The 18,792-nt window shown below is 40.3% G+C and overlaps 1 protein-coding gene across 2 annotated transcripts in view; it reads left to right on the plus strand.

The window, feature by feature from the left end:
- Nucleotides 1-12,400, plus strand: part of LOC102694754 (enhancer of polycomb homolog 1) — a 67,761-nt gene extending 55,361 nt beyond the window's left edge. For both annotated transcript variants that reach the window (XM_069191235.1, XM_015354026.2), the window contains 10 exons: nucleotides 1,317-1,465; nucleotides 2,589-2,745; nucleotides 3,122-3,298; nucleotides 3,443-3,532; nucleotides 3,639-3,787; nucleotides 5,516-5,871; nucleotides 7,447-7,559; nucleotides 7,723-7,864; nucleotides 9,192-9,555; nucleotides 10,999-12,400. In XM_069191235.1, coding sequence (XP_069047336.1) covers nucleotides 1,317-1,465; nucleotides 2,589-2,745; nucleotides 3,122-3,298; nucleotides 3,443-3,532; nucleotides 3,639-3,787; nucleotides 5,516-5,871; nucleotides 7,447-7,559; nucleotides 7,723-7,864; nucleotides 9,192-9,555; nucleotides 10,999-11,071 — 1,770 coding nt within the window. In that variant the 3' untranslated portion in view covers nucleotides 11,072-12,400. The remainder of the gene's footprint in view (nucleotides 1-1,316; nucleotides 1,466-2,588; nucleotides 2,746-3,121; nucleotides 3,299-3,442; nucleotides 3,533-3,638; nucleotides 3,788-5,515; nucleotides 5,872-7,446; nucleotides 7,560-7,722; nucleotides 7,865-9,191; nucleotides 9,556-10,998) is intronic.
- Nucleotides 12,401-18,792: the final 6,392 nt, after the last annotated feature.

Here is an 18,792-nt window from a genome sequence, read left to right on the forward strand (position 1 = left end):
AATTTGATAGTTTGGGGGTAAAAACTGTCTCTTGAGTCTGGCAGTCCAGGCCTGAATACTTTACTAGGTTTTGTACCGTGTTTTACTGTAGGGTTCACTACACTACTTCTTTATGCAGTTAGGTGTGAACTTGTTCTCTTGCTTTTAAAACAATTTAGTGATGGACAGTTCAAGAAATCTGTGTTCCCAAGAGATATTAGTCTGAAAAGGGGGTGTCACGGTGTGAGATTTTGGTGGCGTGATTATAGTCTCGGGAAATAATCCCGATTTCTTGGTTTTATTTTTTTTTCAGGTAATTTATTCTGTGACACTATGGAGGGGAAAAAGACACAAAGCATGGCATAATTAAGCATGTTTTTTTTTTCATAACATTCTTTTGGTCCTGCAAATAAAACATGTAACCTACTTTATATTAAAAACAAATATGATGGGGAAGTAGGCAGTGGCAGATGGAAATATTCAGAGAGGTCAGTCTCAGCCCGTCCCTCTCCTCACTTGGAACTTCGTCACTCGTCAGTAAAAAGTGTATATACGTTAATGCCAGGGCTAGTGGATGGACTGGTGGTGAGCAACAATTATAGGAAAAAGTTTATAAGGGATCGAGGTATCCCCACAAAATTAACTCGAATGAAAACAAAAGTAACGTTAAGTACGCATAGAGCACTACTCCAGCCAGGGCGAGCCCTAACTTAAACTAGTGTAACCCTAGCTAGTTTATTTTTTCTCTTGACTTGTGTATAGAGCGATGGGTGGTGATTATGGGGACGCTAAAGCAGATTGGAGCCTTTGGCAGCCACTTTTTTATGGCACGCTTTGCAAATTGGGTATCCGTCGTCTTCTACTACCCCCTGATCATTTTTTAGACATCCAAAATGCTCCCACACTGCCAATCTTAGGTGCTTTTTTGGTGGATATAACGCTGAGATAACATATCCCTCCGTCATTTTCACAGCACGTCTGCTCTCTGTAGGCTAAGGTGTTGTTGGACTAGCCAGCTGAGCTGAGCCAGGCCCAGCGCACACACACGTGACTTCCTCGCGAGAGGAATTGTTCAGGGCATCGTGGAACATGAGGCTGCTAAAAAGAGGCTTCTAAAATTCTCACAGTTATGAAAATGGGACATGGTTAATAGTGAAACTGGTTAATCTCAACATCCCTAGTCTGAAATAGACATTTTTGTGGTTGTGCTTTTGTAGTGGTCTTGTTCCTGCTACAAGGAGCTTTTTGAGTACATAAAACGGGCTCCTTGTTTTTTTCTAAGCATAAACATAAATGTTTCATGTCTTAGTTTTTTTTTATTTTGTATCATCTTGCAGAATCGGAAGAATGATGAGGCATCGTATGAGAAAATGCTGAAGCTGCGGAGAGACCTAAGCCGAGCTGTGACCATCTTGGAGATGATTAAGAGAAGAGAGAAGAGTAAAAGAGAGCTATTGCACTTGACACTGGAGATCATAGAGAAGAGGTAAGCAGCCTCTGAGCTCTCCTTAACTTAAAGCAATTTTCCCCTATATACAACGAAGCAGTTGTAAAATATACCTTTTGCATAAGCATAGAAAAGGTGTACGTCGAGGAGTCAAGGAAGAAGCTGAGCCTGAATGGTAATAGGGTATACATTTTAAGCTGTTCTTCATTTGCGGTTTTCTTTGTATTAGTGGAAGCGAACATACAGCATGTACTGAAGTAGGTTTGAAATGTAATAAGATCTTCTGTGACATTTCCTTCAACCTGGAAAGTAAAATATTTTCATCTTGAGTTTCTTCCGCCTTTGCTGCAAGAGAGAAACATTTTTTGAGGAGTTCCTAGAAAGGACAAATAAGTAATGGTCTTAACTGTTACATGGAACATAATAGAAAATGGGACTGCCACGATCTGCTGAATACTTTGAAATGTTCTCTGTAATTTTGAACAAAATGATAGTTATGCATATCATTATTTTAGACTCCTAGGCCTTAGTGTTAAGTCAATGAATACAAAAGCTTAATGGCAAAGTTGGTTCAAATGGCTGCAGTTCTTAATGTATTCGAGATCAATCTGTTTACCTTCATGCGGTTGTTGCAGTCAAAAGTACAAAAAAGCCAGAAAAGGACTGACTTCTTACTTAAAATGCATGAAAAATATTAAAAAAACATCCAACTGAATGCATTGCATATGCCCAGAGCTGTTAATTACCTTGAACCTGATTTTCTTCAATGAAAGACCTAGGCTTGGGCAATCCCAGTAGCCTTAATTGCTTAAGGCAGCGAAAAGGCAAATCTCACATGTAGAAATGAGAAAGATACCTACAGCAATCACTCTTGGATGTCTTTAAAAAACACTGAAGCTTAGGGAGAAGAGCTGGAGGTAAGGATGGCTTTCAGGAATGGTTTCCCTTGTGGCTGCACAAAGCATCTTGAAAGAAAGTGTTGAAGGACTGTAGAGTAATGAACTTTTTCAGGCATGCCTGCTCTTTTATCTCAGACATTCCCACAAGCCAGATATTAATCTAATAAGCCAGTCTGTGCTCATTACGTCTCACTCTTGCCTTAAATTACGTTTTGGATTTTTTTTCATCCTGTTAATGCGTGCTCTTTTCTGCCCTTGTTCAGGTATAGTATAGCTGACTTTGGTGGCGAGATTATGGCAGAGGTCTTGGCTCAGCGACAGCTAGTGAAACCAACGTACACAATGCCCATCATTCCACTGTCGAACAGCAATCAGTTTAAGCATCAGGATCATATGGAGCTTAAAGAATACAAACCTAAGGTGTGTTCAAAGTTCGTAGCATATTTCTGTAGGTTGAATGGCTCCTAATTCTCTATTGATACTGAAGTTGACACCAAGGTCTTAAAGGAATGCACAACTGTCAGGATACCACCAGAAACAATTGTCAGTGTTAATCCTATCTCGAATAGCTAATCGCATAATCTTTGCCCAGAGCAATATTTTGAAAATGTGATGTATGGTTATTGACTCCAGGTATGAGCAGTAGGCAGTACACAACAGATTTTAAGTGTTTTTTTTAGAAAAGGCGTTTGGCTCAGCAGAATTTTAAGCTGCCATACATGTTTAAACAGAGAAGCCTTTCACTTTTCTTTCAGAAAACCTTAGGTTCCATCAGGGTTCTGTTTTATTTTTTCAGCAAGAGAAGACGGAAGTTGTCCGAACAAAAAGGAAGTACGAGAAGAAGCCCAAAGTCTTACCTTTATCTACTTCTGCTGCGCCTCAGCAATCAGGTCCCTCTGTACTGCCAGTCTTCAACGCTAAGGACTTAAATCAGTACGACTTCCCAAGCTCAGATGAAGAACCTTTCTCCCAGGTAGTTATGCTGAAGCTGAAGAGCCACTGTCCTTTGAAAAAAATGAAGATCTGCAAATCAGATTTTCCATTAATAAGAGCTGCTTCTAAGTCTTGCACCTAAAACTACCTGCAGTTGTTCATGGCTGCTTTTTCTCTCTTTAAGATTCATTCAGGTTCCTCGGAAGCTGAGGAAGAGAATGACCCAGACGGTCCATTTGCTTTTCGTAGGAAGGCTGGCTGTCAATACTATGCTGTAAGTTTTGCATTTCCTTTTTCCTCTGTCACTACAGGTTAATGACAGCAAGTTACGTTACTTATATTGTCTGTTTCCTCTCTCGTTTGTCTCCACCACCCCACAGTCTCGGTTGGACCAAACAGGCAATTGGCCGTGGTGTAGCCCTTCAGAGGGAGGTGTGGGAGATGTGCGCTACAGATACTGCCTCACGACCCTCACCGTCCCCCGGCGCTGCATGGGGTTCGCACGCCGGCGCATTGGACGAGGCGGCAGGTGAGCTTCTCCGCCAGTACCCGAATCTCCTCCCCCATTCCTGGAGCCCAGGCATCTCCACGTGATGGATACAGGAATCCAGGAGGCATGCCTTTCTGCAGGAGCACAGTGACCGCGGATTGTTCCCAAACACGTTCTTCCTAAAGAACTCACGGGCCTGGACATTCACTGGCATTAACCCTTTACAAGTGATCATTCTGTCTGGCTCCATCCTTTTCTGTGCTTCATATGTTGTCATTGTCTGGGCATGTCTATGCTGCTGTTAATGGGGGAATCTTAGCACAATGTGCACCCCTTGCCAAAATGTGCAGTGCACAACACTCACTGCTTGAAGCACAAGGAAAGATTTTTGAGACGGGGTGATGGGTTGAGCATGACCAGTGTGTAAAATTTTTTAAGCTTTTCACAATTAAAAATAGTGATCTAACCTTACTCCCTCCCCCGATGTTTTGATTTTGTGTGGGCAAAACATTTCAGACGGCACGCAATGCAACAGTGATTAAAATTTAAATCCAACTTGAAATTTGAAAAATAAAGTATATCAACTCAGACTTCTGAAGGCATGTGGATACTTGGCTTTGCACTGTACATGTTATGCATTATATACTTAACGTCAATTTTTCACTGTTGATTCTGTGTATGTTTTTAAAAGAATACTGTGGGCATTGATCAAATATTTTTGGCATGATCTTGATTGTGATCCTGACTTGCCTCAGTACAATTGAATAACTTTGTTGCAAATGCATTCAATTATCAGGTGGGATTGTTGACTGGGCACAGGTGATAGGGATTTCATCTAATCTGGGGAAAATCAAAAAAGGAATATCATGGAATCAACATGCCCTGCTTGTTGTGATCACACGTTTGTGCCACTCATCTTTGTGTTTGCTCATTTAATAGTTTGGGAGGTTAGAATGGGGCAGTTACACTGTGGACACTCTACTCTTCAAACTTGAGCTTTATCCAAGATTTAAGGATTGAGTTGGGTCGTCTAGGGCCCAGGATTTAGAAGGGGGAACAGCACCGAGTCCCACAACTCCACATCTGCAGCCCGGTGCAGTCTGTGTCACAGATATACAGCTTGTGTTGCTACCAGTGGTGGCCGCATGTTGCTTACTACCTTCACAATCAACTCCATGTTGAAGACCAATGTTAACCTGCATAATGAATTTAACGGTTGGATCTGTTCAATTAAATGTCCATGCACCTGGTAATCTTCCTGACGTCCTTGCAATCATAAGAGAGAAGCTTCTTTCGATGCTCTGAGCTGCTCCTTTGGCATTGGATGCCACTCATTACCAAGCTAATGCGGTTGTTTCGTTAAGAAGCTAAGCATTTATCGAAGATTATCGTCCATCAACAACTGTCTTGCTGTCAGTTTCAACTTCAAGTTAAAGATGTAGGTGAATTGAAAGGTAGAGTGTTCAGAAATGCCTGCAGTACTGAGATTTCATATCAGTGTGTTAAATCTAGAAAAAAAAGACCTGAGCAAAAGCTGTACAGGTCAGAACTTCCGCAATTCTCCCATTTAAAGAATGAAGAAATCTGTTGCAACCAGAGATAGCAGTACTAATTCCCTCGCATCACAAAGCAGAAATGAGTGGTCGCTCTAAACACAAGCTTAATACTACTGCTTTACGGCTCTTGCTGTGGATTAGAAGCCATGTTACCATTGAAAGGTCATGGAACAGGGGCTGACCCTGCTCTTGTCTTGTCTTCTCTGCGCAGGGTCTTACTGGACAGAGCACACACAGACTACGACAATGTATTTCATCGGCTGGATCCGGAAATGCTCGCCTCCCCGCAGCCCTCTTCAGCTGACAAGTTTGCCAGTACCTCAGAAACAAATACCTCGGACAGAAATCCCTCTAGAGACCTCAGTCAAATATTATTGAACATTAAGTCTTGTCGGTGGAGACATTTTAGGCCCCGGACACTACCACTACACGATGCGGACAGTGTAGATGTCTCCTCAAGGAAACTATACAGGGGCTTGGCTCGGACGTCCTCAGCACAACCTGGGACCCAGGCAGGGGGCGCCTCCACCCAGAACAGAAGTGGCACTGGCTCCACGCCCATCGCTGGTATGTCACCAGAATGGCTTGTCCTTTCCCTTCATCCGTTTATTCCACTATAAGGTGTTCCCAACCCCCCCCCCATTTTTGTCTTCCAGTGTTTTGCTTTTGGGGTTCTGTGTTCTTGTAACAAATCATAAGTTAGTTTGAATTGTTATCCCTTAAGTATTTGAGAAAGGTAATTGGAAAATTCACTGATGCGTGAAATTATTCAGGACTCTTTGTTTTTGGCTGTGAATTGACCATCTCCCAGTAGGTTTTTGAGGGCCAACAGTTCTTTATTAGAAGTGAGTACAGAAAAGGTTTTGTTGTTGTCGTCGTTGCTGCTGCTACTTAACATTTTCATTAGACCTCTAGAAAACGCAGCAATGTTAGCTTTTGAAAGAACAGTATTTTGTATTCATGTAGTGACTTTTCCATTGCTGGCTTGAGATAGGGCTGGAGAATCAGTTAGAACGAGGGGTTTATAAATACATTCATAGGATGCTTTAGTTTTCACGTTGAATGTTGAAGGAGCCTTCCTTCCCAGAATGTGAACAAATATGGAAGGTTGTCCTCATTTGGTCTTTTGTGCAGGTAATATTGTACAAAGATTTATTTTCTTTAGTCAATTCAAGTCCCAAAATAAGGGAGGAATCGATCAACCTTTTTCTATAGCTATTAATGTTGTACAGGGCCAGGTATTGTTTGTGTTGGAAGGTCCCTTGATTTCATTTAGATTTGCTGCTTTTTGTCCACTGTTTTTTACTTTTGTTTTTCTGTGTTTGCCACGTGTTCTACACTACACAGCTGCAAAATCTATGGAATAAGAAGTAGGGGAGGCCTAAGGCACATTCTTACATGTCATTTGAGAACACCACAGTGGTGTAGGATATAGCGAGTGTCAGGGCACTTGTCCAGGAACTAGTTGGAGGTGCTTTAGGGGACTCGCTCAGCGACAGTAAGGGTTTCCTTTTCATCTCTGGTCCAGGGTGCTGTGGAAGGTTTTAAGTTATTTCCTTACATCGTGTGACATTTATAGGTCACCTGTGGTGAATGTCAGATAAGTTTACTCTGTTTCCTTTTTGTCAGGAGTGAAGAATGACGTTTCTTTTTGCTGTTCTGTCCTGTTTATTGCCACAGGCTGGTGTATGATATGCTCCTTTCCTGTTTCTGTTATTTTATAAACCAGCATTCTTTTTGGTTTATTGACTGCATCTATAAGGAGATGTGCAAGGTTTACCAATAAATTAGATGTAGCAAAACATTTGCCCAATTTACAGAATGTGAAAAGCCGACTTGAATACTTCTGAGGTGGCCCTACGTTAAAAGTTTTTCATGTTTGTGACTCCATTATATTTAGAATAATCCTGTTTGGTAACTAGTATAGTATAATGCATATTTATATGCTGTTTAAGCCTTGAATACAAAATGTGTATTTACATAATAAAACATTCAGTACTGATACTGCAGAAGGCTATTTAAATTGTGCTCAGCAACACCTTATTTAGGAGTTCCCTTAGACTTAGAAGTTTCCTAGAGAAGTGCCTGGTGGGATGAAAGTGACCGTTTTGACCTTCAACTATTTCTTTCTGCTCTGTTTAGCATTCACAGCCGAACAATACCAGCAACACCAACAGCAGCTAGCACTGATGCAGAAACAGCAGCTTGCACAGATCCAACAGCAAGCAAATGTCTCTGTCGCCAACAGTACACAGGTAGTGGTTTTCACAACGTGTGCGGTTTTCAAGAGAATGATTAACATCAAGAGCAACCAGAGTGTAATTTAACTTTGTCCGTCTGTAATGAAGACCATTTGCCTCCCATGCAGGGATGCCGGTATAGGATCGGTCTCACGTGGTGTTTAACGGTCTTTTGCAGGGTTTGGTATCAAAGACGTTGGATTCTGTTAGCGCCCAGTTTGCTGCCTCCGCTTTGGTGACGACAGAGCAGCTGATGGCGTTCAAAGCCAAGGAGGAGGTGGTGCTCGGAATCGGAGTCAATGGGATCCTTCAGGCCTCAGGTGAGAGGGGATGAGATTGGTTTCCTTATCACGAACAACAACAGGTGAAATACCCTAGGTCTTATATTGAAACATTGTTCTGTTGGTAATGGTAATCTTAGAAACTTGAATATCATTTGCCTTGAACAGTCAGAGGTTTGTCTTGTCCTGCTCATCTATTCCCTCCTACTTTCAGCAAATAAAATTGCTTTTAAAAGAATATGTGCAATAGCTTGTGGCTTCTTTCTGCTGAGAATCAAACTGAGGTGGGGGTAACAGAGTATCTAAAGTTTCCTGTTTTTTTAAAATTTCAGTGGCTTCGGTTTTAAAGATAGGTGATGGGCTTGAATCAGCTGTAATGCTATAAGACGCATACATGAACTATACTGCGATTGGTACTTCTTGGAAATGCCATTCATTAGATGGATCCTTATTGAATCTAATATCCTTATTTTTATCTGTATAAGTCTAAAACTAGTTCATTAAATTCAGGGATTTGTTTGAGGCTGTGGATGTTCCCTGTGCTCTGCGGACAAATTTAGTGCAAATATTTATTTTTAGTGTTCGTGACTAAAATCGTACGCAAACTTGTGCATTGTACAGTTTTATCATAATATCCTTTTGTTTTGAATAAAAATAAACTCATAACAGTTTGCCTTTTTAGTGCTTATCTAAAAGATGTAAATTTCAGCATACAGTACAGGTAATTTTTATGCACTGCACTGTATGCAGTTGTTTGCATTGAATGTAAATGGTATGTTTTCCCAGGCTAGACTTCTGTGTAAATGGTTATGAATGTATGCCTTTGCAGCTTCTGCAGTGTTGATCTTTCTATTCAGCTCTATCCTGCAGTCTAGATTATTAATATAAATCCAGAGAGTACTGATCCTAATATATGGTACTCCAGGAATTCAGTCACCCCATTTGGAGCATTTATTCCTCATCTTTACCCGTTTCATGTGTGTTAACTCGTTCCTAATTCCATAACTTTACATTTAACAGAAGTAAGACTGCCTATGATTGCCAGGTTCAGTTCTGTCACTTTTTTGACTGGCTGCTACATTAGCACTTTTGGAAGTGCTTCACTAAACGTTTTTCTGTTTAAAATCTCTCCAGGGCCTGGTGGCATTCTGCCAGTTGAACCTAAGTGCACGCTCTTCTGCCTCTTCTATACGGATATTTAATATGATGCTTTGCTTTTTCTCAACTGAAGGCAAATTGATACATTAAAACAAATTTCAATTTTGAGTTACTGTGGAAGAGCTTCAACTTAAGCCTCTTTAAACCATTGTCATCCGTTTTCTGCAGTTTCCACGGCCCTGATGCAGGTTTTCTGTTCTTTCTCCAGGAGTATACAAGGGCTTACACCTCGCTAACACCACACCCGCTGCACTGGTGCATACAAGCCAGTCGACGACCGCAGTGGGTTCCACCTTTCTCCAGCCCTCCAACAACACCCAGACTTCGAGTTCCCACAGTGCACTGAGTCACCACGGAACTGCTGCCAACTCTACAACTCAGGTCCTGATTGGGAATAACATTCGACTGATGCCCTCGTCGGGAGGTGCTGTGAACTCTATTGCCACTCTGAATGCGCGGCATATACCTAGGACTTTAAACACAGTTCCGTCATCTGCCTTAAAGTTGGCTGCGACAACAAACTGTCAAATGCCCAAGGTTACAGCCTCATCCTCAATGGATATAGTACCAAGGTAAGTGTGTGCCAGGTATCTTTCCCAAAGATGTACACTAGTGGGTACGGGTCTTCCCTTATTGTTTAAGGCCATAAGGAGATCTGGGTTTAATTAAAAGGGCATTTAACTAATATGAGCACTAGAAAGTAAGATCTAATACCCAGATCCCTGTAAATGTTTTATTTTGCCATACCTTCCTTTTATATAATGGTCCAGATTAAAGACCTTTTGAACTTGAGCAGCTTATCAGTAGTGGTTAACGCAGTGATTGATTGGCCCAAGTTAACAAGGTCAGGTGGCGTAATGTACCTCTTGAATTATTGAAGCCTATCGCAGTGTTCCCTGTGTTAAAGCTACTTCTGGCAAGGTGTTTTCATTGGGATGCATCAGGCAAGTGTCATTTTTAAACGCTGCAAGAAATATTGCTTGTGCTTCCAGACTTTTTTTAAGTTGCCACAGTGTGGTGTTTGATGAAGATATTCGTTTTCAGAAACCGTTTACATTTCATATCAAGTAAAATGACCTGTTTCAGCAGAATGATGTAGACTGTTCTCAACATTTTCAGTGCAATGCATTAAAAATGTAATACTTCTAGTACAGCAAATGTCATTCATTATATGAAAATTAATCCCGGTAAGTAGATATGAAAATTGTGTAGTACAGAATCATTACAATGACAACAGTTTCTTAAATTACTGCCATTAAGGCCTTGTTAACATATGAATCGCTTTCCATATGTTAAGTAATGTTTCCATTGTACGATGATGTAATTACATTTATTCTATGATTAAGGTTTTTAGTGAGTTGAGTACTTTAAATACCATAAAGAATAAACTCGTTTTCTTTATAACATGTTAAAATTAAGGTTGTGTTCAAGTTTAAACTGAAAACTCGCCAGAAAGCTGACATTAGTAAGCAGCAGGAGGAGGAATTATGCTCGTTATGTCAAAAACGGGTTCATATTTCATCACTTTGAATTTACACGCTTTATTGCAGTTTCCAATCCAAACAGAGAGAATGTAGGCTGCATGGACCTACACTTCCCACTGAAGTGTATTCTCACACTTACAGTAGAATGCTCACCATCAAAGGAATTTTGTTCATTACAGCGAACACATGCTCATGTTTAGAAAACTAGGTAGAGATCTGTGTGCTCCGTTGTAGAAAAAAAATTGTAAGGGGGGACTACCTGTATGTCAAAGCTCTTAAGCGTGGTGTTACATCTGAGTGATAAAAATACCACTGTGACAGATAGCACTGTGACAATGGGTAGATGGGAAGGTTGTTGCATTCTGTACCTGTAGATAGTTCAGTTGTGCCCACTGTAGTTTATGATATGCATCTATTTCTCCTATCCAACCTCCGATGTTTGCACCCGTGAACCACTAAGACAATCTGCATCTTTTTTTTTATGAATCTTTTTGAGTGAGGAAGCAATAACTTTGTGTCTTTTCTTTGCAGGGAAAACCATGATAAAGAAAAGCCAGCACTAAGCAGTATAGCGGACAATACAGTGGCCATGGAAGTAACGTAGTGCCAGTGGGCCGGACCTGGGCTTGGGGACTGGTTTAGGTGCTATGCATCAGTAGCATTGTGAATGCAAGGGATGGTGGAATGCAGCACATTTGTGTTTCCATGGCAACTGCTGGGACTTAATTGCAATGCTCATCTCTCATGCTTTCATTTTTTATTTGTTACTGTTAATAAGAGGAATCAACGTCTGTAAATTATGAATATGGCAATTATATGTACAGTACTGCATATTTGTAATACCCTTGTATATACGTTACTTGAATACAGAACTGTTCATTTGTGATGTTTTGCACTTGGGAAAAATGAAAAAAATTGCAACTGGTAAGAGTGTGAGATTTGAGAGTTGTATAGAGACAAAATGTGTCATCACATCATGTGCATGGTGCGGAACCTGCTGTTTTATCTATTTATTGTGCTGTGTTTACAGTTTTTTTGTACACTGTACCTTCATTGGTTCCTGTGCTGTAGTAAATGTGTTAGGTAGCTATGGACTCCTCGGTATTTTGTATATTGTGAACATAACTAGGGTCCCCTTTGGGTCCCCGAGTTTTCTGTGTATCATGTGGAATTAATGGTGACATACATACAGAATAGGGGGGGGATTTAAGGCATCGGTTTGTTAGTGGGTAATCGATTACTTACTGGGATCTTCCATTTCTATTGTCCCAAGACAAGTAACAAGCTAGGGGTGAAGTCTCTTCCCAGAAGCCTGTGTTGCTTCTGATTAAGCACTATTTTTATTGGTTTAACTGTTGCTGCTTTATATAATTTTGGTCCCTAGTTTTCATAACAGTGGAGTCCCTAATACCTCTTTTTTTTTTTTGTTTGGCTACTTTTTTTAGCTACTCCTTCCCTTTTTTTCTTTTGTAAAAAAAAACATTGAAAGGTTATTTTTGTATCTTTTTTTTTGTTCTTGTGATAATGATTGTATCCTCCTTGTATCGAAAGACTTCATTCTTTTGTTACTTGTTCATAGAAAAAAAGGCTATAAGGGAGATGAATGCAGTAATTGCTGTACGTGTATCATCATTCCAATTTCTAAAAAAAAAAAGATGAAAAAAACAGCCAGCTTTTCCTTTTAAGATTCTCCAGAAGGCTGCAAGGCCAGAACCACAAATATCGGGTGCCTTCCTTTGGAAATAATGAGCTCTCTTCTGTGAAGAGTATGGTACTTAACAGACTACTAGTAGTTTTTTGTCAGTACCTGAATCTGAATGCCCAGTCCAATGGCATAATTTATCCTTGAGGTTTTCTAGTCCCACCTGGAAGATGGAAAAAATATTGTGACAGAATTCTCACAAAAAATAAACCCCAGGGCATTATATGTTGACCAGCAGATGTCTCTTGTATTTTGTTTCCTGATTGCATTCGTCTCTTTAAGAGATGTGGGGGTGGGATGGGGTTGGAATTGATTATTGCAGCTGATGGCAAACCCTTGGGTTGAAAAGCCATTAGCAGCCCGTTATACAAAACTCACAAAGATTTCTTTAGATTTCCTCATTCATACCACCCCTCTCAGTTTAGTGTAAATTACAAATCCAATCGGCATTTTCTTCTAATGGAGTGCAGAGACCACTAATTCTTTTTGCTTAATGGAGTAAGAATCTTTAATTGGGTTTATTGCAGTAACTAGTTCCTTCAGGGCTCTGTATTATCTCAGTTCTGGGATTTTCTGAAATTGATTTTAAAATGCAAGGCTTTTCAGACGCAGAACTCTAGTTTAACAGCTTTGTCAGAGCACTAACCTTGAGAAATGTATTAAACACATTAGATGTGACAGAACTTACAGGCCACTGCTGCAGAACCTGAAGTATTTATTTTTTCAATTAACCTTCTAAATGTGTACAATTCAGGCTTGGCAAATGGTTTCTGCCTTATTCCAGATTTCATCAGTCAGAAGTCTTGCCATTGGAATTGTCTTGGAACACTGTTGCCACTACAGAAGTTTTATAAGGAACAATTATAAAATGTGCCTCGTACCAGCATCTGTACAAAATAAAACCTGTCAAGGACCAGCAGGGCTACTAGCAGAACTTTGTTAAAATCCCCTAATTCTCCAAGAATTAGTGAGTTTTCACTCTGACCAATGCCAGCATTGATAGAAGTAGGAGGTGGTTTAGTGGAGTGTTGAATAAACTGCAAGGCGCTTTCCAAAGATATTACTGCAAGTGTTAAGTTACTTGCTCACATCCTGTAACTGGAAATGGAAGTCATGATGTACTTGTCTTCTCTTGCTGTGGACTTGCAGAGGATTGATTTACTTGCTAGAAGCGGCCTTCTTTCATTGTTCTTTATTGCAGGTAAGAAAACTGCAGCTATGCAGTACTGTTTCATGCAACTTCAATGTAACCAAAGCGAATGATTCTTTAAATGTAATCATGATTCATGTTTTAGAGAATGTTCTAAACTGCCCTTCTACACCACACCCCCTTTCCAAGAATGTGTTAAAACAGGCTTAATCAAAGTTTATTTTGCTACTTTGAGCCAGTGGCAGAATTTTGATTTAGGGTTCTCCTAAAGTCATTCTTTCAGTGATTGGGCTGTTTCCTCATTGATTCTGGGCTCTGTGCAGAAGGAATGTTGAATTTTCCTAAGAAGATCAATAAAATGTAACATGACCAAATAAAACCAAGATTATACAATTGTACATCCAAAGCTACTGTAGAAATTAGCCTTGTCCATTTTAAAAATTAGCGATATTTCTGAGGTGAAAAAAAGTTTTGATAATATGCTGCACGTGGGTCAAATGTTAAGCTAGAATCGAATATCGCCCCAAGGTTTTTCAATTTAGGCTAAAGTCAAGTACAGAACCATCTACAGATAGGGTTATAGGATTGGCTTTACAATGTTGATGGGGGGGTGTCAATAAGCATGACTTCAGTCTTGTCACAGTTAAGGTGAAAAAAATTTAGTCATCCAAGTTTTTATTTCAGAGATGCAATTAGAATAGAGACAGCCACATCAGTGTCAGGTTTGTTATGGATGTATATTTGAGTATCATCAGCATAGAAATGATAGCTGAAGCTGATCTTAAAAGCTGACCAAGTGGAAAATGGTGAAGAGCAAGGGGCCCAGTATTGAGCCCTGAGGAACACCAGACTTAACCAGACCGATTTCAGACCTATACCCATTACGAGAGACAAAGTGACAGCAATCTGTGAGGAAAGATTTGAACCATTTGAGAGCAGTGTCAGAAACTCCAAACAGTCTCAAGACGAGAAAGTAAGATGTCATGGTCAACAATGTCAAAAGCAGCACCGAGATCAAGAAGGATGAGTATAGAGCGAGAACCAGAATCGGAAGCTATTAGAAGATCATTAGTGACTTTGACCAGTGCAGTTTCTGTGCTGTGAAGTTGACGAGAGCCAGATTGGAGGGGTTCGAAAAGGTTATTTGTCATGAGGTGGTTCTGTTACTGAAATGTGACAGCACATTCTAGGATTTTTGCAAGAAAGGGTAAGTTGGGAGATTTATGTCTCCCCGTATCACAAACGTACACGTATTGATATTGTATGCCTTGTTGCAGAGCTCGCGGCACCTCACTGTGACCTTGGGGGCCTCTCAGGGTGCAGGCCACAGGGCGGTTGCCCGGTTTGCTGAGTCTTAGGTGGCACTGCTGCAGCCTGTCCGCCCAGTCCTGCAGCGCACGCCTCTGACTTCTTAGAACGTGTTTTCTCTGAACAGGTCCTTTTAATAAAACCCTTTCCCTGATACATACAGAATATTCCAAAATTTAAACCCGCCTGCAAGTTACAAAACACTTAAATTAGAGATCCTGCATAGGGTGTGTTTTGAGGCTATTACCAGTCTAATGATTTCAGAGTGTTACTCCTCTAAAGAGAAAGTAGGGACCCTCATCACAACCTTGGTTAATAGTTGTGGAGAACCGCTCCTCTTAAGAAAGTGTTTAGGCAGCAGCCATTTCACTCTGAAATTGACAACTAGCAACCCTCTGAAGGTCAGCAAGTGTGAGCCTCGGTTAGTACCTGGATTGGAGACCTCCTGGGAAAGCTAAGGCTGCTGCTGGAAGAGGACCAGAAGGGGGCGCCCCCCCTCCTGTGGTCTGTGTGGGTCCTAATGCCCCGGTGTAGTGACTACTGTAAAAAAAAAAAAGGTGTTGTCCTTCCAATGCATCATAAAACCAAGGTCCTGATTAAAAATCCCAGGACATTGCTCAAAAAGAGTAGGTGTGTTACCCGGGGTCCTGTCCAAATTCCCCCCTGGCCCTTACCAATCATGGCCTCTTAATAATCCCCATCTATGAACTGGCTTCATCACTCTGCTCTCCTCCCCACTGAGAGCTGATGTGTGGCGCAGTTTGACTGCCATCACATCATCCAGGTAGGGGATACACATTACTTGTAAAGTGTCAATGTGAACCACTACAGTAATGAATTGTTTATTTAAAAGGATTTTGCAACTGATGCATAATTTTGTTTAACTAGCTATGCAATCAAGTATTTTGAACAATCCATTTTCTGCAGCAAATACCGAATCTATGAATTTTTGAAAGAATTACCTAAATCTATAGTAAAGTGAATGAATGGTTTACTAAACTATAGAAGATGTGTTGTTGTTGGAGATGATAAAACAATAGCAATTTTAAAATCTTAAATCAAAGTGATACTAATAATATACAATATATGTAAGGCTGGAGAAACCCTCTTCAATAGAAAGTGGTTTTGAAGTACAATGGCATAAAAACCTTACTTTAACCACTAACATATGTACTGTATATTATTATAGTGCCAGCAAGTAGAACTTACAACTTCCATAGTGTTGGCTGTGGTGTAACCCTTTGTAGATGAGACAAATTATTATGAGGCCGATGAAAGCCTTTCTGGATTCTTTCCTAAAATTATGAAAAGAGACTCAAAGAGTGACGAGTAAAAAAAGTTACATTTTTTTAATTCACTGAGAAATCACTCACTTCTTAAATCACGTCGTGGCCAACGCTGAAGTTATCACCACCTCTTCAGTGCTCACTAGAACATTTTTTATTTCTCTTCAAGTACTATATCTTGACAACATAGGGTACCTTGTTTAGCACTTGCTTTCTTTCTTATATATGCCATATTTTGAAAGTAGGTTAAGCTGCTTGTTTGCGTAGCTATCACAGTACTTAATTTGAAGTGGGTTGTAGCTATAGCCATCAATGTTTTCCCAGTAGGCTTTCCTACTTGTGCTGAGAATGTAGGTTCTGAGAGCACACAACTGCTACACAGGCCACTATGGAGAAAGAGTCCATTTTAAATAGCCAAAGCAAACTAGTCAAAACCGCATGATGTCTTTGGGAGGTGGGAAGAAAACGAAGCTCACCTCAGAATCCCATGCAAACTCAGGAAAAACATGCAAACTCCACACATGTATGTGCTTGAGCCCAATGTCTCCGCAACATTTAATTCCCTGTATGTTCTTATTACTTTAATATCTCTGTTATCCATCTGAAAAAGAATGTTGTGGTCAGAATAAAAACCTCTTCCTGCAACAGCGGCAGAGAGTCGAGTTGAGGCTTACTGTAATTCTTGGGAACGATTTGTCCTTTTGAAACAAAGAGAGCAGCTCCGTCCATTCAGAAACAAACGGTATCTTTAGTGTGCCTGTGCCATACGTTGATTTGTCAGAGAACAAGCTCACTTAACCCAGCTGTACAGAAGATGTCTACAAAAATTATTTCCTTGCTTTTAGTTATTTTCAAGTCCTCTCACTGTGCACCATCTCTCTCGTCAGGCATTAGAGTGAAGGAGGACAAGCTGTAGCACCGTAAACATCCGGCCAAATTTCTGAAAGAGGAGTGAGGGATGTCTGTGTAAAAAGCTTCATTTCAAATGAGCAAATATGAAAGGAATAATAAAAACATGCTCAGTCTAGATAAAATGAACAAGGACAGAGGGACTCCATCCTTCCAAACTCACAGGCCTAATGCTCAAGGAAAAGACTCATTCTACAAAATTAATCAAACACGCCGCAAACGTATATCTGTGTTGTAACAACACAGGATCCCTTTAATGCAACCTTTAATGTTCTGCCCGTAATTTATTTGCTGTGCAAGTGAGGCGTGCCGTTTTAACTCAATCCTACGACAATTTCCATTTCCATTTTTTGATATTATACTGTAAAAAAAGGTTTAAAAGGGACCACTACAATTCATGTTAGTGCGTTGTGCATGTCACGATTTATAAATGTCAAATGTTCAGTAGGTTCGATTTAATGTATATCAGGTTTATTTCATGTTTTCTATATAACCGACAACATATCCATCGTCTGCTCGATTCCAAGACCAATTTCATTGTATAGGTTTTTGACCAGTTCTTGCTGAAGTGTTCCAGTTAGCCCTCTGCACTAGACTCCCTGCTTTAGGAAATTCCCGGAAAGGACTTGGATTCCAGGTAATAATTTTGTTGAGCTAGACTGGCTACCTCCTGTTGTTATACTGATAGTGCTCCAGCTACTTCACTTATGCTGCAAAATACACTCTCGTTCCGAAAAACTACAAAACTGCCCCTTCATTCACCGACTTGGTCTTACCTTATTTTTTTATATTGGTCTGAAAATAATATTATATATTTCATATATAGTTAAATATCTTCATATATAATATACTGTATGAAGAAGCTGCATTGCTGGATAGCTGTTTTCTTGGTTTTGCTTGTCTATACCAAGAGACTGCTGTGCTTGAATCTTGAGCTTCCTTGTCAAAAGGAGACTTTCCCCAAGTAGTAAGCTCAAGGTCAACTCTTAGGAGGAAAACCCCTAAATCGAAGCACAGCACTGTTCTACAAATGCCCCCATGTTCGGTCTTCCGTTGTTGTAGCGTCTGACTCCACCAAGTTTTAAAAAATAAAAGAAAAATCTGCCTTTTTTTACATCGGGCTAATGTAACGGAGTCAAATCACACTAACGTGTTTTTAGTGCAACAAAATTGGCTTTATTCGTTTAAGAAACTGGCTAGTGCACAGGTCCTGCGGAAGGATTAGTTCGGATAATACCCAACACCCCCCATCGTCCTCGTACTGGACGTTCTGTCTCGAGTTCAGCCGTGGGCTGGATACTTTCCCTGAACTCCTGCATTTCTCAATTGTGAATTACAGCTAGATCGAATACAGTCGATTTACTTCGCACCTGTGCTTGCTCAAATCTGCAGGCACCATTGTGAAGTTCTGGGGAATGTGACACAACCCTTAGGAGGTAATAACTGTTTCTTCACGGAGACCGAAAGAATTACTGTTTGACATGTGCCGTATTTTAAAATTGCAAGCGGAGTCTGAGTTCAGAAAACAAAATTAAATCTGATCTTTCTCAGTGGAAAAGGTGCTGATCAGAGAATTACAGGGTACACTTTCCCCATAAAGATTATATACCCCAAGTCTGCCCTGTAAGTACTATACACAGGGTTCTGGGGACATATTATTGAAGATCAAGTCTGCGTCTCTTCTATTAAAGATGCACCATTGTGCCGTACTTTTTGATACAGTTTTATGATGTGTTTTTTGTGGAGTGAAGGTTACTGTTTGTTTTTTGAGCGAAAATTAGTTTTTATAGGCTGACCTTGAAATGCAAATAAACCACACATTTACAGCAGTGCATTTACTGGTGTGCAGGCTATAGAACGACCTTGACTTCACGTTGTCGATTGTGGCTCCAATAAAGTTTTTTTATGAAGAAATACTGAACACACAAGGAAGTTACGTTTTTGTGCAGTAACAATTCTATTCGTGCTCA

The sequence above is a fragment of the Lepisosteus oculatus genome, chromosome 6 (assembly GCF_040954835.1).
Source record: "Lepisosteus oculatus isolate fLepOcu1 chromosome 6, fLepOcu1.hap2, whole genome shotgun sequence".
Lineage (NCBI taxonomy): Eukaryota > Metazoa > Chordata > Actinopteri > Semionotiformes > Lepisosteidae > Lepisosteus > Lepisosteus oculatus.